Consider the following 24,468-nt stretch of genomic DNA (forward strand, 5'->3'; position numbering starts at 1 on the left):
GGGGGACACAACTGCCACCCTGGAAGGAGGTCCAAGCTCCTGACCATCACTGCATACATCAGAGGAGGAGGACCCAACCACCCCAAAATGGAGCCACGTCAAGAGTGCCTCCACCCCATAACTCAACACGGAAAACCTTTCACCTGCCTACCAGCCACTAAGGTCACTATACTTGCCAGATCCTCTGGACTCATATCCCTCCTCATTTGGGCTGAGTAACTAACACTTTTACTTTACTCCTCTTTTGTCTTTTATTTTTTGTATTTTTAGGGAGGAAGAGACCTTTAAAACCAGACTCCTTGCCTATTTTCACAGATCCTAAACAGTAAAACTCTATTACAAAGGAAATCATTCAGAAGCTTGATTAGAGTCTTTGAAACTCAACCCCATACCAAGTCTGTCCTAAAGCTTCAGGGGTAGTAGAAATAGAACTATCCTCACTTTTTCATGTTCAGGAAATTCCCCTGCTTTTTTTATTGGCCCCCAGCTTGGGAGGAGAATGACATCTGAGTTCGCCCAAACTTAGGAAGGTTCAGAGAAACCACAGTCACCCCAGGAAGCCCTTTTTCACAGCATTCTGGGTCCAGGGCAGTTGAGGAGAGGCCTAAGGATGCTAACTACAGGTCAGATGGCAGGAGATGTTCTCAGAAGGCTGTGTTCTCAGTTTGGTCCCGAGGACCAAAGAGCTGCTCAGCTACGGCTTTGCCATCATACTTGGGCAGCGTACCCCCAAAGTCGGAGGGCAGGATGTCCTCGTCAAACTCCTGGTAGAAGCCAGAGAGGTCTTCTCCATGGACAAATACCTGCAAGGAAGCAGAGGAAATGGGTCTGAGCAAGGGGGTACCCTAGGATGAGGGTGGGGGAGAAGAGGAACAGGAGGACAAAGGCACGCATGCCATCTCTGCCTGGTGATATCCTCAAAAGTCCTCCTTGCTGTGCTGTCCATGGGATCCACTTGGCTCCGAATCTTCATACAGAGCCCAAGGAGGTGGGGTTCCCTCCTCCCCCACCCTCATCCCTCTTGTCTCCTGAACCCTTTCCTGCTACAAGCCCATTCACTCATTCACCCATACACCAGACGATCAGTGGGCACCTTCCCTGTACAGCTATGCACTCACCCTCTGGAGCAATTTGCTCTTCAAGAAGGGCTTGACCACATTGTAGGTGGTGGTGAAATACCAGGGCTGGTAGATGAAGTGGATGGCTTTGAACCGAGCTGGGAAGGAATCCTGCAGGGACAGACAGCACCCCCACCACACAGCCCCATGACCTCAAAGGTTCCCACTCACTTTCCCACTACACTGCCCCTCCCCATGACACAGGACAGAAGGATGCCCCAGAAGCAGCCCAACCCTCTTCCTGCTGATGCACAAGACTGTCATTAGGTGGAGTGGAAATGGAAAGGTAGCCTTGCTTGGCTTTTAGGTGACCGAGTTTTTTCAAATCCACTTGCCTGCTGAGTAGACTACAAGCTGTGATAGACCAGAGGGACGCTATTGTCGTACCTTATTGCCCTGATGCGCAGAGCTGACTCATTGGAAAAGACCCTGATGCTGCGAAAGATTGAAGGCAGGAGGAGAAGGGGACGACAGAGGATGAGATAGCTGGATGGTGTCGCTGACTCGATGGACATGAGTTTGGATGATCTCGGGGAGATGGTGAGGAACAGGGAGGCCTGGTAAGCTGCAGTCCATGGGGTCACAAAGAGCTGGACATGACTAAGTGACTGAACAACAATTGTCCTCCATCCCCTCCCGTGACCCTTACCTCCCATCTCTCCTTTCCAAGGCAAAGCAGATTTAAGATTAGATTCAGTTTAGTTCAGTTCAGTCACTCAGTCGTGTCCAACTCTTTGCAACCCCATGGACTGCAGCACGCTGGGCCTCCCTGTCTGTCCATCACCAACTCCTGGAGCTTGCTCAAACTCGTGTCCATCAAGTCGGTGATGCCATCCAACCACCTCATCCTCTGTCGTCCCCTTCCCTTCTTGCCTTTAATCTTTCCCAGTATCAGGGTCTTTTCCAATAAGTCAGTTCTTCACATCAGGTGGCCAAAGTATTGGAGCTTCAGCTTTAGCATCAGTCCTTCCAATGAATTTCCTTTAGGACTGACTGGTTAGATCTCCTTGCAGTCCAAGAAACTCTCAAGAGTCTTCTCCAGCACCACAGTTCAAATGCATCAATTCTTCGGTGCTCAGCTTTCTTCACAGTCAAACTTTCACATCCATACACGATTATTGGAAAAAACATAGCTTTGACTAGATGGACCTTTGTTGGCAAAGTAATGTCTCTGCTGTTTAATATGCTGTCTAGTTTGGTCATAGCTTTTCTTCCAAGAGGCAAGCGTCTTTTAATTTCATGGCTGCAGTAACCATCTGCAGCAATTTTGGAGCCCGAGAAAATAAAGTCTGTCAATGTTTTCATTCTAAAAAAGGATTTCAGATACAACAGTATACAGGAGTGAGTTGTCATGGGGCATTAGTGCTGTCTCTTTCTCAGGATAAAGTCACATGCAGAGGGAGACAGCATGACAAAAGGGGACAGAGAAGGGGATTCCAGGTCAGAAGGTGTAGTTCAAGTCCCACCTCTGCCCTTGATAGCTGTGTGACCTTGAGAAGTCACTCAAATCTCTGAGCCTAGGTTTCCAGGTTTGTAAAATGAAGCAGCGAAACAGGGAGAGAATGTTTTTAAAGAGTAAATGAACTGATGAACGTGAATACGTGGCAAAGTGTGGACCACAGTGAAGTGTTTGTGGTTGGGGTTGTGATTATCCAGCATCATTAAACCAGAAAACCGGGCCCTGCCTCAGTCTCCCGACCCATGACAGGCTCCTGCAGGACAGAGTTCTGAGGCCTCACCTGGAGCATGTCCACCATCTTTCTGAGATCGGAAGGCCGAAGTCCGGCAGCCTGCTGCATGGTGAAGCCCTTGAAGTTCTCAATGATGCAAAAGCCATTAATTTGAGTCTCCTCATTCTCCAGTAGCTTCTCCAGGATGAAGCAGTATGCCTGCAAGATCTTGGGCACAAAGTGAATGGGCTGTAAGATCCAAGCCATAAGGACAGCTAAGACTCAAGGTCCTAAGAGGAGGGCTTCCCTAGTGGTTCAGTGGTAAAGAATCCACCTGCCAATGCAGGAGACTCAGGTTTGGTCCCTGGTCTGGGAAGATCCCACTTGCCACAAAGCAACTAAGCTCTTGCGCCATGACTACTAAGGCTGAGCGCTAGAGCCCGGGAGCCACACTACTGAAGCCTGTGCGCCTAGACCCTGTGCTCCACAGCAAGAGAAGCCCCTGCAATGAGAAGCCTGCACGCTGCGACTGGAAAGTAGCCCCCGCTCTCCGCAACTAGAGAAAAGCCTGCACAGCTGTGAAGACCCAGCACAGCCAAAAGAAAGAAAATTTTTAAAACGGTCTTAAGGGAAGAGCTATACCAGTGAGCAAATTAGAGGTAATCTGTCACAGGCTTGGAGCTGGGACAGTCCACCTCTCTGAATGCATCCCAAGAAAATAATCAAATAATCTTCAGCATCATATCCATGGTTAGATGCCACAGTGTCTATCCTTATACCATTGCAACAGCAGAACAACCTACATGTCCAGCAATAAGGGACTGGTGAAATTATGGTATATTCACACCACGGGGTATTCTGGAACAGTGATATATAAGACTAATGATACAGAAAGATATCCATTCATGGTATATTATTGTAGAATACGATCCATGTTTATAAGAAAAAATGTGTACGCCTGTATGCATTTGCATGCGTGTATATTTCTAGGTTTCTCCAAAAAATAGACTTGGAAGAATGTCAGCGGTAGAAATCTCTGGATGGTAGAATTCTGGATGATTTTAAATTTGTGATTTTTTTTTTTGTATTTTCTAAAATGAGTGGTATCACTTATGTAATCAGAAAAAAAAAATTTGTAAGTCTCTTCCTTAACAATACATGTATGCTTCAGTCCTAAAACCAATATCTTATTCAGTAGCAGACACTACAGGCATTCCTAGCAGGATCAGGAACACAATAAGCACGCTTACTTCCCCCACCAAAGAAGTATTGACCAATGCATTCAAGTTTTTTCATTGTTGGTTTGTTTTGTTTTTGTTTTATTCAGGGGCATAAGAACTAGAAAAGGAAAAGAAAAATTTCCTCTAATTACAGATATTATGATAACATTCTTAGGAAATCTGTATATGACTAACATAAGTAACAGGAAAATTCAGTAAAAATACTAGGATATGAAACTAAGAGACAAAAACAATAATCTTCATAGATGCAAAAAATAACCAAGTAGGAGATATCATGGCAGAGAAAGTTTGACTAATAGCAAAAACAGTAAAATAAATACTTTAACGACAAATGTGCGTAAGGATTGAAAACTGAAAAACTTCTGGAAGCTCAAAATGTATTCATAAAAGGGAAGGCACCCCCTTTTTGTGGATGGTGCCACTGGCCATAGATGTTGCTTTCATACTGACACTGATTCTCCTCGTTTGTTATTTATGTTAATGTTACTCCAATAAAAATCTCCTGACATTTCTCCTAGAGCTAAACAAGTTAATTCTAATTGTTTTAGGGAGGGTAAACATGCAAGAATAGCTAGAAAAGACTTGAAAAAGAGAAGCATTAAGGACAGACCTAATCCCAACAGATATTAAACATTCTATACTGGACATGGAATAACAAACTGGTTCCAAATAGGGAAAGGAGTACGTCAAGCCTGTATGTTGTCACCCTTCTTATTTAACTTATATGCAGAGTACATCATGAGAAATGCTGGGCTGCATGAAGCACAAGCTGGAATCAAGATTGCTGGGAGAAATATCAATAGCCTCAGATATGCAGATGATACCATCCTTATGGCAGAAAGCGAAGAAGAATTAAAGAACCTCTTGACGAACGTGAAAGAGGAGAGTGAAAAAGCTAGCTTAAAGCTCAACATTCAGAAAACTAAGATCATGGCATCTGGTCCCATCAGTTCAGTTCAGTCACTCAGTTGTGTCCAACTCTTTGTGACCCCATGGACTGCAGCATGCCAGGCCTCCCTGTCCATCACCAACTCCTGGAGTTTACCCAAACTCACGTCCATTGAGTCAGTGATGCCATCCAACCATCTTATCCTCTGTCATCCCCTTCTCCTCCTGCCTTCAATCCTTCCTAGCATCAGGGTCTTTTCAAATGAGTCAGTTCTTTGCATCAGATGGCTAAAGTATTGGAGTTTCAGCTTCAACATCAGTCCTTCCAATGAACATTCAGGACTGATCTCCTTTAGGATGGACTGATTGGATCTCCTTGCAGTCCAAGGGACTCTCAAGAGTCTTCTCCAACACCACAGCTCAAATGCATCAGTTCTTTGGTGCTCAGCTTTCTTTGTAGTCCAACTTTCACATCCATACATGACTACTAGAAAAACCATAGCCTTGACTAGATGGATCTTTCTTGGTAAGGTAATGTCTTTGCTTTTTAATATGCTGTCTAGGTTGGTCATAACTTTTCTTCCAAGGAGTAAGCATCTTTTAATTTCATGGCTGCAGTCACCATCTGCAGTGATTTTGGAGCCCCCAGAAATAAAGTCAGCCACTGTTTCCACTGTTTCCCCATCTATTTGCCATGAAGGGATGGGACCAGATGCCATGATCTTAGTTTTCTGAATGTTGAACTTTAAGCCAACTTTTTCACTCTCCTCTTTCACTTTCATCAAGAGGCTCTTTCATCTGCATATCTGAGGTTATTGATATTTCTCCCAGAATCTTGATTCCAGCTTGTGCTTCATCCACTGGTCCCATCACTTCATGGCAAATAGATGGGGAAACAGTGGAAACAGTGACAGACTTTATTTTGGGGGGCTCCAAAATCACTGCAGATGATGACTGCAGCCATGAAATTAAAAGATGCTTGCTTCTTGGAAGAAAAGTTATGACCAACCTAGACAGCATATTAAAAAGCAGGGACATTACTTTGCCAACAAAGGTCCGTCTAGTCAAAGCTATGGTTTTTCCAGTAATCATGTATGGATGTGAAAGTTGGACTATAAAAAAAATCTGAGCACCAAAGAATTGATGCTTTTGAACTATGATGTTGGAGAAGACTCTCAAGAGTTTCTTGGACTACAAGGAGATCCAACCAGTCCATCCTAAAGGAAATCAGTCTGAAATATTCTTTGAAAGGACTGATGTTGAAGCTGAAACTCCAATACTTTGGCCACCTGATGTGAAGAACTGACTCATTTGAAAAGACCCTGATGCTGGGAAAAATTGAAGGCAGGAGAAGAAGGGGGCGACAGAGGATAAGATGGTTGGATGGCATCACTGACTCAATGGACATGAGTTTGAGCAAACTCCTGGAGCTGGTGATGGACAGAGAGGCCTGGCATGCTGCAGTCCATGGGGTCACAAAGAGTTGGACATGACTGAGTGACTGAACTAAACTGAGCTGATACTGTCTCTATAATTAAAGTAGTGTGGAGCATGAAAAGACAGACCGATGGTACAGAGTAGAAAGTCCAGAATTAGATCCAAGTACCTATGAAGATGCAGAATATGATAAAGATGGCATCTCAAGTCACTGGGGGGAAAGATGAACTTTTAAATACATGTTGTTGTGACAACTAGATGGCATTTTCTAAAATAAGTTTGTACATTTTCTTTAAGGCTTGGTGGCACATGCCAACATCCTCCCCAGATGAACCCTATATCCCCAACTATGACAGCTCTCTTAAGGGCTTGGCAAGTGAAATCACACACATACACAAATGCAAAGAACTCAGGCGCTTAACAGATTGGAACCCATGCTTTCCAGAATCTCTCCCATCCACAGTCCACTAAGCCCTATTCTCTGTGTTGCTCTCAGCTTTCAGCATTTGGCAGGGTTGGTCCCAGCTCATGGCCCACAACTGTCACTCCCATTCGGTAGGGATGCAGGGGGCAGCCATGTACTGGCCAGTGGGCCCTGCCTGCAAAGCTGCTGGGTTTTCTAGCTGCCACGGCACATCCACGGACTTCTCTTCCTGCCTGGAAAGGGCTTGGTGCCATGAGTTTACCAGACATTCCCTCACAAACCTTGCCTCCTGGGGAGCCGGGAATGAGGTTCCAGTGGAGACCAGATCTAGAGAAGGGAACCCAACCCAGAGGGTGGCAGGGAACCAGGCGAGCCCCCACTGACCTCATCAAAGGTGATTTCTTCAGAGTCCCAGTTCTCGATATTGAAGAGCATGACTACCCGGCCATACTTGTCCCGAGTGGAGAGGACACCAGGGTAGCCAGCCTCAACGGTGCAGCGGATGGCCTCCAGGGACAGGCTGTCGAAGAGCTCTGGGTACTGCAGCCGGAAGTTCACGTAGCCTGGCAGAGGGGGAGCAGAGGAAGCCCCTCAGGGAGCCAGCCCCTCCCGGGGTGGCACATGGTGGGCATGCAGAGACCTGGGCTCCTGCCTGGCTCCTCATCTACATGCTGTATATAACCCGGCAGGGTACTCAACCTCTCTGTGCCCCAAGTTTCCCCTCCAAAAGATAGGAGGATAATACTAGCCTATCTCGCCAAGTTGCTGTGGTAATCAAACAAGATTCCAGGTACACTACAGTCTAGTACAGAGAACTATACTCAAAGTTGTGTGGCAGCCTGGATGGGAGAGGAGCTGAGGGGGAAGGATGGCTGAGTTGCTCTGCTGACCACCTGAAACTATCACAATGCTGTTAATTGGTTATATCCTAATACAAAATAAAAAGAGAAAAAATGCATGAATTTTTCCAGGTATGAATGCCATTAGTAAACTGTACAAACGTAAGGTATAATCCTAAATCATAGGACAGCTGCTACTGGTTATTTTTCTCTTTCCCACAAGTAGAAGCACAGGTGTTTCAGTTGGGCACAGGGTTAGCTGAGCAGGGGTCGGGAAATGACCCCCAGATAAAATCCAAACCCCAGGTAGGACACAGAGGTCCCTTCTAATTTCAGCGGAACTTCCACCAACCCCATCCTGAGCCATCCTGAATGGGTCCCTTCTTCTCTGCGGTTGTCTCCTCCACCAGACCCTGGAGGTGCCAGGCCCACAGAGGAGTTTGGGAGGCATTTGCCAAGGGAAAGCCACTGACCTCCTTGCTGTTCCTCCAACACCCCAGGCACCCACCACCTAGTGTTTGTCCTTGCTGTACCCTCTGCCTTATTGCTCTCTCCTCGGGCATCGCACTTCTTTCTAGTTTTTCTTTGAAAGTTTCCTTTGCACTAGAGCCTTCCTAATCATTTCACCTAAAACTTCAACCCCTCAATCCTTTATATCCACCTCTTGTTTTTCTCTGTATATTTTTGTTCGTCTGGTTTGCTATTTCTACCAGTAAACTATCAGACCCACGAGGACGGACAGTTCTTGTCTACCTTGTTCTCGGCTGCATCCTTTGGCCTGAAACAGCTGTTGGCACAGAGCAGCAGTGAATTAACATTTGTAGAAGGAAGGAAGGAGTTAGGAGAAGGACTTTCCTGGCAGTCCAGTGGTTAAGATTCTAGGCTCCCACTGCAGGGGGGCACTGGTGGATATCTAGGATGGAGGGGGGGGGGGGGGAACTAAGATCCCACAGCCAAAAAAAACCCAAAAGGAATAGTGAAAAAAAATTTTTTTAAGAAGAAGGAGAATCATTAGGCTGCTGAGCGCCTGCTCAGACACCGTTCCCTCCAACAGCACCAAAGACTTGATTCCCTTAGGACACTGTCCTGGCCAGGGAGGTTCCCTCCTCCAGGCTCACTCCCAGGGCAGGCACCATCTTCGATTCCACTCTTTGCGAGGTTTGAGTACCTGCGAGGAATCAGGCCCATACCCACCTTCCATGCAGCACTCCAGAGCCAAAGCCTAGGAGGGGCCGGTGGGGGCGAGGAGGGAGCAGGGGTTGGAGAGGAAGCTCTCGCATCTTGGGCTCCCAGTTTGGGTGGCTAAGTTCTACTCTTTGAGAGTGGAAAGAGGGGCCGGATCTCCAGGAATCTGGTCCTGCCAGACTCACGCATTTGTCTGAACTGAAAAGGATCTCGAGACTATTCAGTTCACAAACCCATTTTACAGATGAGGAGAAGGAGGCTCAGATACAGTCACTTCATAGAGCATGGGAGGGAGGTGGAGTGGCCAGTCTCCTCAGTGCCTGGATGAGGGTCCACGCCACCCTCATGACCTTCCCCTCCCACTCCCCAACCCCCACAACCTTCCTGGGGCCTCACCTCTGAGCAGCTCGTAGGCGCGCCCCACGTCGAACTTGCGCGCGCGGATGAAGCGCAGGAAGAAGGCGCTGTCTTTTCCCTGCACCCTCTCCGCCACGGCCACGGCCAGCTCCTGCCCCGAGGCTGCCTCCGCCTGCACCAGCTCCTGTAGCTCCCGCACTGCCTCCTCCCGGGTCTCCTCCTTCTCATTCAGCTCATCCTTGGCCTGGAGCAGGGGCGGGGTGCAGGCACAAAGTCAGGTAGGCGCGGTTTGGGAGTCTCCTTCCGGTGCCAGACCGGCTGACGGGCAGAGGGCACGGCAGGTAGTGCCATCGCTCCTCTGCCCACGAGAGCATCAGCACTGGCAGCCCCTCAGACTGTCCATTATATTTGGAGAAAATTAGGTCAAACTGCTCATCCTGGGTTTGTTTGCAGGAGACAGCCAAAGGTCTAAATGTTTCTAACCACAACAGCCTATGCTTACTGGAGCCCTGAATTAGCACACTGCTAAGTCCTGGGTGTTCTTTGGAAGGAATGATGCTAAAGCTGAAACTCCAGTACTCTGGCCACCTCATGCGAAGAGTTGACTCATTGGAAAAGACTCTGATGGTGGGAGGGATTGGGGGCAGGAGGAGAAGGGGACGGCAGAGGATGAGATGGCTGGATGGCATCACTGACTCGATGGACACGAGTTTGAGTGAACTCCGGGAATTGGTGATGAACAGGGAGGCCTGGTGTGCTGCGATTCATGGGGTCGCAAAGAGTCGGACACGACTGAGCGACTGAACTGAACTGAAGTCCTGTAGATACTTTTTTTTTTTTTTAATGTATTGATTTGTCTGCTCTGGGTCTTAGTTGCAGCCCTCAGGAGCCATGGGGTTGCAAAGAGTTGGTCATGACTGAGAGACTGACACACACACATTCGAACTCCTAGTTGGGGCATCTGAAATCCTAGTTCCCTTGACCAGGAATAGAACTCGTTCCTCTGCACTGGGAGGGCAGTCTTAGCCCCTGGACGACCCCGAAGTCCAATACATGATGTTTTTAAATCTTGGCCACAGTCCATCACAGGAAGGTTGTATTCTTATCCCTCATTTCTCAGGGTGAGCAGATTGAAGCTCATAGAGGTCGAGATATTCTTGCCCAAGATCACCCAGGTAAAAAGAGTTGAAGTCGAAACTCCTGATCAGGTTGAACTGTTAATTGCTTCACTGTGCTGCATCCCAGGTTCATTTCTGATCTTCTCAAAATTAAAGATACCATTAATTAACAAAAACAATTAAAGATACCAGTCAGATGGCAGCCTGCCCTCTCCCTCACATTCCTCCCCTTGGATGAGCCTGGAGAAATCCTTAGCATGCCAGGGGCTGTTCTTTCCTTGGATGGCATGAGGGGCGAATGTAGGTCTGGGGGAACTCGAAGCAACTTTCCCTTGAGATGCCCAGGGAGCAGAGATGGAAGCCAGGAGCCCAGGGCCAGCTCAACCCCAGGCCAGCTCTGCCACAGTCTGATCATCTCTGAACTGGTCCGACAACCTTCTTTCATAGATACCAAAGACAAGACCCAAAGAGGGAAAGCAGTTTGCTCAAGATCACACAACAAGTTGGAAGTCATTGTGATATTAGGACTTGGGCCCTTTCCTATTCAGTTGGGGGCAGCAGTTGTGTCCATGCTCTCTAAGGCCATTGCAAATCAGGGTTCCTCATGTCTGAGTCCAGGATGATCCCTGGTCCAGAAGCCTTATGTCCCAGCCTTGGTTTCAAGGAATGCTATAGATGCCATAGTCTTAGAATAGGGTGGCCTGGATATCTGGTCGACCCAATTGCTACCATGGCCCTGACTTTCAGAATAGCCCCTAGAACAAGTCACTCCTTTAGGTCCAGAATGACCCAGAGGGCTGGTACTGGACCCCTTCTACAGGAGAGAGGATGTTATCACTATTCCCTTATGTTGGGACTACCATGATGGTCCAGTGGCTGAGACTTGGTACTCCCAATGAGAGGAACCCAGGTTCGATCCGTGGTCAGGGCACTGGATCTCACATACCATGACTAACAACTCCTGCATACCACAACTAAAGATCCCACACGCTACAACTAACCTGGCACAGCCAAATAAATAAATCAATATATTCCCCCTTGTTGCCTCCCTACCTGTCCCTTCACACACCCCCAGGCCTCCTCACCTTCTGCAAGGTGTGGCGGGGCAGCTGGCTGCACGGGCCAAAGACAGGTCCATGGTCTTTGGTAGTAAGCCTCTCCAACTGGGCACGGAGCTCCTGTTCCTCTTCAGGGACCATGCGGAACGTGCCCGCCTGAGGAGGGAGAAGCCCCCATCAGCCTGAGCAAGCCAGCCAAATGGGTCTGCTCAGACCCCAAGCTAGCGCTTTTGCCCAAGGTCACTGTTGAACTTCCTCCCTGCAGGGGGGGTCAGGGACCACCGAGAGGTTTGAGGGGTGACTGCCCATAACCCTGAGGAGAGCAGACAACGGAGAAACAGGGAGGAAGAGAAGGAAGGAGCGAAGGTGGACAGAGGGGAGCCCCAGGGCACGGGGGTACTCACCCCCTCTGACATGCTGTCTCTGGAAGATGGGAGTGCTGCAGACAAAGAAGGAGCCCACTTCGTCCGTCCTGGCCTCTCAAGACAGCCTCCTTTCTAGGGGAGACATGGAGAGGTTCTTCTGTTATTGTCTCAGAACAATGAATCTCAGACTTCTGAGTGCATCAGAGTAACATGAGGCATTTGCTAAGCATACAGATGCCTCGGCCGTGTGCCTGACTCTGAATTGGGGACCAGACATCTGTATTTTAAAGCAGTACCCCAGGGACTTCTCTCATGATCCAGTGGTTAAGACTTCGCGCTTCCAGTTCAGGGGACCCGGGTTCAATCCTTGGTTGGGAAACTAAGATCCCACCTGCCATGTGGTGCAGTCAAAAAAAACAAAGCAGCACCCCCAGTGGCCCTGAATAAGGTGGTTCTTAGGCTACACTTTGGGAAACACCCCTCTAAGAAGGAACACTCACAAATATACCTCGAACTTCAGTTCTTAAAATGAGATGGCCCAGCCAGGGAGAAACTAGAACAGGCTTCCATTCTTGGTTACATGGTCACTGAGGGATAAGGCAATCCCTCTTCCCATCTGTGTCCCTCTTTTTCCAGTCCCAGGGGGCACCTGAGAAACTCCCCATCCTAGTGAATGGCCTCATTCCAGTGAATTCACTCTCTGAAGGGATGATAGCTAGTTATATAACCATAACTGGATGTGTGTTCAGTGCCTTGTGGTGCACTTTTCAAATCCATTGTCTGGGAGCCAGCATTATTATATCCATTTTACATAAGAGGAAACAGGCCCAGGAGAGTAGGTGATTTGTCCAAGGTCACACAGCCAGATATAGCCAGGGATCAGGACTCAAGACCAAGCTGTTACTTTCCATCAGCACCAAGAGGCAGCCTGTTGTGGCAGAAGTCAGATCTGGGTTCAAATTCTGTCCTTCCACTTGCAAGTGATGTGATCTAACCTGAATTGGGGTTGTCCCCTATAAAGGGGAGGTAGAAGGTTATGAAGATTTTATTAAATAATGTACACAGAAGCAGTGGGAGGCCAGCAGAAAAAATTTCATCCTTTGCCCACATGACATCCCGCTGAGTATTTTTGGAGACAATTCTATTTTCACATTTTCCCCTCTCCTACCTAAACATCCCCAGGCCCATCACCATTCCACTCCTGCCTCCGACCAGGTTCCTGTCGGTCAGTTCTGTCACCTGTTCACTGTTGATTAGTGGCAGAGGTGGGACTTGAACCTATGTCTGCCTGACACCAAGACTTTTTTTTTTTGACACCTAGAGCCAAGACATCTCCAGGCAAACTCTTAGGACAGCAGGTGTCACAGAAAACCACACTTTAGAGTCAGAGAGACCCAGGTTTGAATCAGCCTTTGTTATTTATCACCCATGTAACTTTAGGCAAATAAAACCTTTTGGAGCCTCCATTTTCTCATTTGCAAATTGGGGATAATAGCCACACCTACCAAACAGAGTAGTAATGAAGATCATATAAGTTCTGTAGGGTACCTAGCACAGTGTTTTGCTCTGAAACATAGTTCCCCTTCTCTTTCTTAGCACCATCCTGATCATTACCCCAGCTTGCAGAGAGAGGCTTAGAAGATTCCAGGGAGTATCTGAGGATCTTCCATCTCCTGCCTGTCCCACTCCACAGCCCCAGCAGAACAGGGAAGTTCTGGGGGGCGGTAATCCACCAACAGGAATAAAATCGAAGTCAACTTTCTGAGATATAGACTTCCAAATATGCAGGAAGATATATAAGATAGACTGAAATGCGACTGTGCTCTCACTTCGGTTTTGCTGGAACAGAAATGGCAAGGCTAATAGAACTCCCTGAGCGAGAGGCTCAGATGGGAGAGACAGTAGCTAGACACCCCCAGAGAGTTAAGCAGATCATCACAAGATCAAGGGTCTTAGAAATGAAGGGTTAAAGTCAGTACAGCAACTCTTTTTAACATATGCCCAGGGATGGGGGGGGGAATTGGGGGGAGAATGGATACGAGTATATGTATAGCTGAGTTCCTTCCCTGTTCAATTAAAACCATCACAACATCGTTAGTTGACTATGCCCCAATACAAAATAAAAAGGTTTTTTAAAAAATAAAATAAAATATGCCCAGGGGACTTCTCTGATGGCCCAGTGATTAAGACTCTGCGCTGTCAATGCAGGGGATGTGGGTTTGATCTCTGGTTGGGGAACTAAGATCTGACATGCTGTGCATGGTCAAAAAATTAAAAATAAAATATGTCTAAACTAGTAACTGTGATTTTAAACTATTGATTTATGAGTTGTATACATGGAAAAAAAAAAACCACCCCTCACTTCATGTTAAAGCTATTCCCTGCCATCTAGGCTTGCCAGATAAAATATAGAATGTCCAATTACACATGAATTTCAGATGAACAAAAAAGTTCTGAAGTGTTTAAGTATGTGCCATACAATATTTGGGACATAACTTATACTAAAAAGGGCTTCCCAGGTAGCCCAGTGGTAAAGAATCCACCTGCCAATGCATGAGATGCAAGAGACCCTGGTTCAATCCCTGGGTTGAAAAGGTCCCCTGGAGTAGGAAATGGCAACCCACTTTAGTATTCTTGTCTGAAAAATTCCATGGATAGAGGAGCCTGGCAGACTATGGTCCATGGGGTTACAAAGACTGACAACACAAATACTTACACTAAAAAAGTATTTGTGGTTCATCTGAAATTCACATTTAACTGGGATCCTATATTTTTATTTGCTAAATCTGCCATCAGGTTGGTCGGACTCAACCTGAAGAATGGCCAGTTGGTTTCAGTTTTGGGGGCAGCCTGGAATGTAGTCTCCCCACCACAAACTCCTCACCCTAATCCTGAGCTTCCTGGCCCAGCCAGGTCCCTGGTACTGACTTACCTGACAAGTTAGCAGCTCCTCCTTGGGACACCTGGTGCCTGTGTCCTCCGGGAGCCTGGAGGTTGCCTCTGCTGGGGGCGTGGTCCAGTCAGCAGGCTGGGATTACTGGGTCACAAGGAACTTCTCAGGGCCCACAGTTTCCGTTTAAATCAGGCTCACAGGGAGGCCCAGATTGGGGCAAGTGACGCACCAAGGGGGAGAGGGGCTCAGCTTGGGCCTGGCTAGAGCTCCCTCAAAGCCCTCCTTTGTGTGTGACTGCTCTGGAGTTCCTGCTCAGCCATGTGGAAGCCGGGCCATGGGGGTGGGATCCGGGTCAGTCCCATTCTCTCCTCCCCTTCCTCTCTCTCATTGCAGAGGGGGTCTGAGAAGCACTCCCTAGGGTAAGACATGCTGGAGACGGAGGGAAAATTGAAATGTGATCATTGATGAAATGACAGTGGCAGAGAATCTGGGCTGGTCACCCTCTCCCTGAGCCCAGCAGTGCCTAGCATGGTAGGGCAGGGAGCAGGGCCCACTGGGGAAGGAAACTGGTTAAGGCTTCATGGGGAAAGGACAAGACCAGGCTGACCCACTTCTAGGCAGTGGTGTGCAGTGATAAGAACCTGCTTAGGAACCAAACTGCCCCCCTCCAGCACCTTCTAGCTTCAAGAAGAGACTTCACCGCTGAGTGACTCTGTTTCCTCCTCAGAGAAGTGGAGATCATTAGAGGAAGTCCTATTCCCCAGGATCTCAGAAAGGGACTGTATTTGGAGCTACAAGAGGTAATTATGGAAAAATGAGGTCATCACGGTGGGCCCTAATCCAAATCACTGGTGTCTTTATAAGAAGAGGAACGCGGACGCCGACACGCACAGAGGGAAGACGGCGTGAAGACCCAGGAAGAAGGCGCCAGCTGCGAGTCAAGGAGAGAAGTCTGAGAAGAAACTAGCCCTGGGGACTCCCTGGCAGTCCAGTGGTTAGGACTCTGCACTTTCACTGTGAGGGCCCAGGTTCCATTTCCGGTCAAGGAACTAAGATCCCAAAAGCCGCATGTGGCATAACCAAGAAGAAGAAGAAGAAAAAAAAGAAACCAGCCCTGCTGACATCTTGACCTTAAACTTCTAGCCTTCAGAATTGTGAGAAAATGAATTTCTGTTGTTTAAGCCGCTCCGTCTATAGTACTTTGTTACAGCAGCTTTAGCAAACTGATAGAGATGTGTCCTTGGATTTCTTTTTCTCCCCCAGGCACTTCACAAAGTGTGAGGGCAATAATAGAAGGAGGCGGTGGTGAGAGCTCAAGCCGCCCAGTGGGAAGGAAACATAGAGACCCCGGAAGCGTGCATGTGTGCTCAGTTCGTGTCCGACTCTGCGACCGCATGGACTGTAGCCCACCAGGCTCCTCTGTCCATGGAATTTTTCAGGCAAGAATCCTGGAGCAGATTGCCACTTCCTTCTCCAGGGTCTCTTCCCTACCCAGGGACCGAACCTGAGTCTCTTGCATTGGCAGGCAGATTCTTTACCACTGAGCCCCCGGGAAGCCCAGAGACCGCAGAAGAGGCTGTGTCAGAGCTGGATGATGGGAACTTCCCTGGCAGTCCAGTGGCTCAGACTCTACACCTCCACTGTAGGGGAAACGAAGATCCTGCACGCCACATGGTACAGCCAAAAATAATAATACAAATTACAAAACAAACAAACAAACTGGGTGATGGACTCCATCATGAGGAATATTCCTTTCTACCAAGAACACTTTCGAGTTGATGGCACAGCCCTGACCGGAGTGGGGATTTTCAGGATGCCGACAGGCCACAAGGCCCTGTGTGAGGAGCAGACCTTTCTGTGGCATTCTTCTGCTCACAGCCCTTCTGTGCCTCTGCCCTGCCCCTCCCCGCTCCCAAGAGTCACGTTCACGTCCAGCCTCTCTGGCTGGAACAATGGTGCCGCTGTGTGAGTGGGGACACTGCCCTGCACAGGCTGCACTGGCAGACCCTGTGGGCTCCTTGGCTCTCTCTGCCAGGCTAGAGGCACAGAGGGAGGGGCTTGCATTCGCCGTGCCCCATTCTGTACTGCAGCAGGGGCTTTAGCAGCATTATCTGATCCAGTCCTTTCTGATGTGAAGTAGAGAGTAAATCCCCTCTTTTCACAGAACAGGGAAATCTGAGTCCTGAGAGGTGAGGGGACCTGCCCAAAGCCACACAGCTGGAAAAGAGTCAAGTCCTGGTTCCTCTAAAGCCCTCTCATTATTCATCGCATAAGGCTGCCCTCTTCTCCAGAAGTGAGAGTGACACTGGTGTGACGGCCCAGGGAAGTCACACCTGCCCCCAGCTCCTGGGGAAGGTGATGTGGCCTCCTCTTCTGGGGAGCAGCTTCTGGGGACAAGAGTCTGGTCGTTGCCATTCTCTCTTGGTCAGTACTAATTCCCCTGGGCCAAGGAGGACCCCAGCGAGTGGCCAGGCCTCAACCCCCCCAGCTTTGAGAAGTGGGAAAACCCAGGTTGAGGGACATTCTACATCTTCCTTAAAATTACACAGTGGTGATGAGAGTCCCTCAACTAGTGTGGGCTGACCCACAAGGACTGGCAGTCACCTTGTGCTCTAAAAAGCTCCACAGAATTCCCTGGCTGTCCGATGGTTAAGACTCCATGCTTCCACTACCGTGGGCCCTGGTTCAGTCCCTGGTCAGGGAACTAAAGATCCTGCAAGCTGCATAGTGTAGCCAAAAAATAATAATAATAATTTAAAATAAATAATAAAAAGCTCCTGCACTTAGACATAGACATAGAGAACAGATTTATGGACACGGGGAAGAAGAGAGGGTGGGATGTATGTAGAGAGTAACTTGAAAACATACATTACCATATGTAAAACAGATAGCCAATGGGTATTTGCAGTTTGACTCAGGGAACTCAAACCAGGCTCTCTAAAGACCTAGAGGGGTGGGATGGGAATGGAGGTGGGAGGGAGGTTCAAGAGGGAGGGGACATATGTATACCTATGGCTGATTCATGTTGATGTTTGGCAGAAACCAGCACAATTCTGTAAAGCATTTATCTTTCAATTAAAAATAAACTTTAAAATCTTTATTTAAAAAAAGCTCCGGTGTTTCCAAGAGGCATGCTCATTCATCCCATGAAAAAGGGTCTGCCCTGTGGCAGTGGAGGAGAAGGAGGTGCCAGAGATGAAAGTAATGAGAAGTAGAAGAGTGAAATCAACCAATATGTTGTTCAAAGACTTTCAAATTAGTAGGTTTAACAGTATGTGGCGGCTCAGCAGTGAAGAATCCACCTGCAATGCAGGAGTTGCAGGCAACTTGGGTTTGATACCTGGGTCAGGAAGATCCCCTGGAGTAGGAAATGGCAACCCACTCTAGTATTCTTACCAGGAAAATTCCATGAACAGAGGAGCCTGGTACAGTCCACGGGGTCTCAAAGAGTCGGACATGACTGAACACGCACGCAACACGACAATACAGGGAAAGACCAATTGGTGCTTTCAGATGGCAGGTCGATTTTAACTTCCACCACTAAAGAGAAACACACAAGTATTTGCTATGGATTGGATGTTTGTGTCTCCCACCAGGTTCTTACATTGAAGTCCCAACCTCGATGTGTTGGTAGTAAGGGCCAGGTCTCTGACAGGTGATCAGATTTAGATAAGATCTTGCCAGTGGGATCCTTGTCATGGGATTAATGCCTTTATTTAGAAAAGGAAGAGACCCAGGCCAAGCTTGCTTGCTCTCTCTCCCTGTGAATACGTGGAGAAAGGCCTCAGGCACATAATGAGAAATTGGCCAATCTGCAAGCCAGGAAGAGGGTCCTCACCAGAGCTTGACCAAGCTAGCCCCTTGATCTCACGTTTTCAGCCTCCAGAACTGTGAGAGAGAAAAAAAAGTCTCTTGTTTAAGCCACCCAGTCTATGGTATCTTGTCATGGCAGTGTGTATAGGAAGGAAGGCACAGAAAGGGAGAGGATAAAGATGAGTTTGAGCAAACTCTGGGAGATAGTGAAGAGCAGAGAAGCCTGGTGTGCTGCAGTCCATGGGGTGGGAAAGAGACGGACACGACTGAGCAACTGAACAACAACAAGGACCAAGTTCAGAGAGGGAGAAGTGACAGTAAGTGAGTTTCTTGCTGAGAAGATGAACGAGAAAAGGATTCAGTGCTCCAGCAGAAGTACTAGATATAGCCAGTTTGGTTGAACACTCTCCCATCACTACAAGAAGCCAAAGAGAAGAATTTGTGCTGATGACCGTGAATTTAAAGATTTGGTATAAAGTTCAGGTCATCTGCTGAGCATAAAGGAGGAGATAGGAAACTTTGAAATTATCTTCACGAAGAAAAAATGGTTAAACTAAATTAGGGAAGATTGGCTGTGTTGAAGCCTTGAGATTGGTGACAATGGCTTTTTCTTTTTCAAATTGAAGAATAGTTGATTTATAATCTGTTAGTTTCAGGTGTAAAGCAAAGTGATTCATATATATATATATATATATGTATATATATATATATATATATATATATATATATATATATATATATATATATATATATATTGCTGTGTTTAGCCGTGAAGTCATGTCCAGCTCTTTTGTGACCCCGTGGACTGTAGCCCATCAGGCTTCTCTGTCCATGGGATTTCCCAGGCAAGAACACTGGAGTGGGTTGCCATTTCCTTCTTCAACAGATCTTCCCAACCCAAGGATTGTACTTGTGTCTCCTGTGTTGGCAGGTGGATTCTTTGCCACTGAGCCACCATATAAGCCAAATATAGGCCATTTCTTTTCCAAATTCTTTTCCTTTGTAAGTTATCACAAAATGCTGAATATATTCCCTGTGCTATACAGTGGGTCCTTGGTGATTATTTGTGTATAGTAGTGTGTTTATGTTAATCCCAAACTCCTCATTTATCCTTTCTCCCTCTTTCCCCTTTGGTAACTGTAAGTTAGTTTTCTACGTCTGTGGGTCGACTTCTGTTTTGTAAATAAGTTCATTTGAAACTTTTTTTTAAGAGTCCACATATAAGTGATATCATATGATATTTGGTTTTGCCTGGCTTATTTAACTTGGTATGATAATCTCTCAATTCATCCATGTTGCTGCAAACGGCATGATTTCATTCTATTTTTGGCTAATATTCCACTGTATTAATGTGTATGTACCACATCTTCTTTATCCATTCATCTGTTGATGGACATATATTTTGCTTCCATGTCTTGGCTATCATAAATAGTGCTGCAATGAACATCTGGGTGCATGTATCATTTTGAATTATAGTTTTGTCTGGATGTATGCCCAGGAGTGGGATTGCTGGATTTTATGGTAACTCTATTTTATTTCTTTGCCACACTGCAAGGCTTGTAGGATCTTTGTTCCCCGATCAGAGATTGAACCTGTGCCCGTTGTATTGCAAGCTGAGTCCTTAACCACTAGACTACCAGAGGGGCTACCCTGGTGGCTCAGTGGTAAAGAATCTGCCTGCAATTCAGGAGACAAGCTTTCAATCCCTGGGTCAGGAAGATAACCTGGAGGAGAGCATGGCAACCTACAAGTACTCTTGCTGAGAAAATTCCATGGACAGAGGAGCCTGGCTGGCTATGGTCCCTGGGGTTGCAGAGCTGGACACAGCTGAAGTGACTACACACGCAAGAGATCACAAGGGAAGTCCCTAAGTCAAAATTTTCATTTTGAAATTTATTTCATTGAAATAATTAAAAAACCTATTTTTCTAAGGATGTGTTCATAACTTTGCACCCATTTAACAAATATCTGAAGCACCCACTATGTGCCGCTTCTCTAGACACTGGGAATACAAACAGTGAGCTGTTAAATCTCTGAACTTAAGCCCTTCTAAATCAGAATTTCTTCAGAGTGAAGTCAGCTGGTTCTTCTTAATAATCCTTTGAACTTCCCAGATAGTAATATCTTTTTCAAACCTTGGCCATTTTTAAGTATACACTTCAGTAGTGTTAAGTACATTCACATTGTCGAGAAACAGATCTTCAGAAGTTTTTCATCTTATAAAACTGAAACTCTACACCTATTAAACAACAGCTCCCAAATCCCCCCTCTCCCCAGCCCCTGGCAACCACCATCTACCTTCTTTTTTTGTGTGTGTGCTGCACCACATGTGGTATCTCAGGTCCCCAAACAGGAATTGAACCCGCATTCCCTGCAGGGGAAGCTCAGAGTCCCAACCACCAGACTGCCAGGGAAGCCCCTTCCATTCTAATTTCTCTTTCTTGGAGTTTGTCTCCTTCAGATACCTCATATGAGTGGAATCATACAGTGTTTGTCTTTTTGTGACTGGCTTATTTCACTTAACATGTCCTGTAGGTTCATCCATGTTGTAGCATGTGATAGGATTTCATTCCCTTTTTAAGGCTGAATAGTATTCCAGCTTATGGATATACCACATTCTGTTTATCCATTCATCTGTTGGTGGACATTTGGGTGTCCAAATGTTTTGGTTCACTGGCTTAGTTGCTTTCTGGCATGTGGGATCTTCCAGGATCAGGGGTTGAACCCACATCTCCTGCATTGTCAGGTGGATTCTTTACCACTGAGCTACCAAGGAAGCTCCCTCTTCTAAAAAAAAACTTTTTTTTTTATGTGCTACTTTGATTATTCCCTGAAGCAATGTCATCCTTAAACCCAGGCAACTGGAGTGCTTGGGCTTAGTGGTGCCTCAATGGCCCCCTTCTTTGATGATGATGAATCCAAGGAACTTGAAGGGTATATCCTCTGAAGCCCACATACCCTCTTTAGACCATGCTTGGGATACCTTCCCAAACATCTCCAAGCTCAGTCTATACAGACTTCTTCCTAAGTTCACCCTTCCCGGAGGGGACCTGTTAGTGTGTACAGCCCTGGGCCCAAAGGTAGTCAAGGGTAGCCAAGGGCAGCTTTCAGGAAGAGATGTGTGGATTTTCAGACTGAGTGTCCACGTGCAGGCATATGAAGGCCCTTACACTGCAGGACTGAGTGGGAAGTGACAGGGGGCCTCCATTTGTACTTTTTCTCTGGAGCCCTGCAAATATCAGCAGCTATAATATTATTACCCAAACATGAACCAGGTCTGCAAAACATGTAGTTCCAACGTTGCAAACCTGTGTTTAACTGGCTGTATTTTCTAGAATCAGTGTATGCCTAGCTGCCCAGTGTATGGAGTCTAGGCGGTTGAAGCAGATGGGTAAGATTTGTTGCTTAGTAAGGAAGTTTGCACCGGGGTGGAAAACTGTCATGAGTCTAAGTCTGTTCTCGTCCTTTGCATACATAACACCCATGAGCACTAATAGGAAATACAGATGATACGTTCATGCAAAAAGAGGAGGCAAGCCCCTCTAGTTGTCAATGCCAGTAGGTAAATACTTAAACAGGCAATGCAGCAAGTGCACCTGGGAATGCAAAAATAGAAGCTGAAAACGAGCCTGTTTGAGCTACACAGACACACAAATTCATGGCTGTTGGCCCTTCCCCAGAAGCATCCTGGAAGGGTGGTTTTGTGGGGAGAACACAAGGTAAATTCTCTTCCTTGGAAAGCTAAGGGAGTCCCCTCAGGAATAATCTTCCAACTCAGCTGCTGTGCTTTAGCCACATGTGTTTGTGTTTAGTCGCTCAGTTGTATCTGACTCTTTGCAACTCCACAGACTGTAGCCTGCCAGGTTCCTCTTTCCATGGGATTCTCCAGGCAAGAATACTGGCATGGGTTGCCATTCCCTTCTCCAGGGGATCTTCCCAACCCAGGAATCAAACCCAGGTCCCCTGCATTGTAGGTGAGTTCTTAACCGTTTGAGCCACCAGGGAAGCCCTCTTTAGCCACACATCACAGTTCAACACTGGGCCAGGGATATGGTAGAAGTAATAAAGTGCTTACAAAGGGCTGTGAGCAAGTAGTAGACAGCTGAGAGGCATTGTTCTCTTCCAGCAGCAATATTTCTTCCAGAACTGGCCAAGTAGATCCATTTCACCCCTGGGGACTGAGAGTCAGTCTCCAGACTGAATACCCCCCCCATCTTAGCATTCCTTCCAATGCCACCCCATGGTCTCACACTTGGCAAGTCCAAGTCTAAAAGCCACATTATCACCCTCAAAATTGCATCCTTCCCTGTGTGTCAGTTCATTGGCAGTATCACCCACTTCCACCCCTGTCACTCAAGCCTAAATATTCCTCAACCCCTCCCACCTTCTCCCAAGCCTGGGCCACCACCACCTTTGTTTAGGACAATTTAGAGCCTCCTAAGGGGATGGCAACCCACTCTAGTACTCTTGCCTGGCAAATCCCATGGACGGAGAAGCCTGGTAAGCTACAGTCCATGGGGTCACTAGGAGTCGGACACGACTGAGTGACTTCACTTTCACTTTTCACTTTCATGCATTGGAGAAGGAAATGGCAACCCACTCCAGTGTTCTTGCCTGAAGAATCCCAGGGACAGGGGAGCCTGGTGGGCTGCCGTCTATGGGGTCGCACAGAGTCGGACACGACTGAAGTGACGCAGCAGCAGCAAGGGGATCCTGACTTCAGTCTTCCTCACCTTCATCATCTCTTTTGAATAATCTCTGCATCACTCACCTGCCAGAAATATCATTCCGCAAAGTGAATACAATAATGCCCTTCCCCTTGAGCTGTTCCTCACTTGCTCCTGATGTGAAAAAGACTGCTTTTCCACCTCCATCCAAAACACCTGCATCTCCTGAGCCAGCCGGGGGCTTGCTTGCTTGTTGCCATTGGACCCTTTGCACAAGCTGTCCCTTCAACCTAACACAGGCTCTCAAACCTCTCCTCCACTGCTCTTTGTTCTACTGTCAGTTGGTTATTTTACAAATATTTACTGCTTTGCCAGTGGTGGTGGCTTAGTTGCAAGTCTTGTCTGACTCTTGCAACTTCATAGACTGTAGCTCAGACTTTGTGCTAAATGCTGAGGTTTTGCATGCAATAACCCCCCTAGCCACATGGGACTTACATTTTAGGGCTGTCAACTGAAAGAAAAATACACAACCTAAAAGTGAGTTAAGTTTTATCCAGGGACCTTACATAGAACGATAACCCAGGAAACAACCTAGCCCTTAAGGGAGGATATATATGAGATTTTTTTGCAGCGGATGGATGGGCGGGAAATCCATCCATCAAACTGAACGTCGAAAGATAACAGATCATACACAAAACCCCAGCCATTTCAAGTTAATGACTTAAATGCTCTTCTCTGTGTAGGAAGATGCAAGAATCCGGTTGGGTCTCTAAATCGCGACCAACTCTTTGCGACCCCATGAACTGCAGTACCTCAGACTTCCCCGTCTTTCAGTATCTTCTGGAGTTTGCTCAAACTCGTGTCCATTGAGTCAGAGATGCCATCCAACCATCTCATCCTCTGTTATTCCCTTCTTCTCTTGCCCTCAATCTATCCCAGCATCAGGGTCTTTTCCAATGAATCGGTACTTTGTAACAGGTGGCCAAAGTATTGGAACTTCAGCTTCAGCATCAGTCCTTCCAATGAATGCATTTAAATTATTCCTCAGACGTGCATCTTCACTATCTAAGGATCAGTACATTCCAAACACAGAACGTTTCCTGTTTTCCCCTCAGGCACACTGAGACCAGAGACTGCAGTGGCTACAGACTCGATTCCTGCAGAACAGGAATTGCACGCGACATTTATTTTTCGTTTACAGGGGCAACTGGCGTCTCCTCTGGCACAAGCAGTAGGACGCCTTTCTCTCCCTTCCAGGCACTTCCATGCAACAAGCCAGTACTTGATTCATTGCCTCTCTCACTGACTCTTTCCCCAGTAGTATACAAGAAGGCCTTAACTGGTCAAGACATCGTGGTGACTATGCCCAAGCCACACTTTCCCTGCTCGTTCTGA

General features: G+C 47.1%; 1 protein-coding gene across 2 annotated transcripts; it reads right to left on the reverse strand.

Moving 5' to 3' along the window:
* Window positions 1–232: 232 nt before the first annotated feature.
* Window positions 233–14,885, reverse strand: RLBP1 (retinaldehyde binding protein 1). Of its 2 annotated transcripts, none has more exons than XM_069560286.1 (8): window positions 14,633–14,883; window positions 11,740–11,832; window positions 11,363–11,491; window positions 9,199–9,403; window positions 7,163–7,341; window positions 2,858–3,016; window positions 1,119–1,229; window positions 233–803 (listed from the first exon to the last, which is right to left on the reverse strand). In XM_069560286.1, the coding sequence occupies exons 2-8, from the start codon at window positions 11,749–11,751 to the stop codon at window positions 645–647; spliced, it is 954 nt and encodes a 317-aa protein (XP_069416387.1). In that variant the 5' UTR covers window positions 11,752–11,832; window positions 14,633–14,883; the 3' UTR covers window positions 233–644. The 2 variants fall into 2 exon arrangements, with proteins under 2 accessions (XP_069416387.1, XP_069416389.1); XM_069560288.1 differs by having other exon boundaries at window positions 442–803; window positions 11,740–11,828; window positions 14,633–14,885.
* Between the last annotated feature and the right edge of the window lie 9,583 nt (window positions 14,886–24,468).

Source organism: Ovis canadensis, chromosome 18, assembly GCF_042477335.2.
Source record: "Ovis canadensis isolate MfBH-ARS-UI-01 breed Bighorn chromosome 18, ARS-UI_OviCan_v2, whole genome shotgun sequence".
NCBI classification, from domain to species: Eukaryota; Metazoa; Chordata; class Mammalia; order Artiodactyla; family Bovidae; genus Ovis; species Ovis canadensis.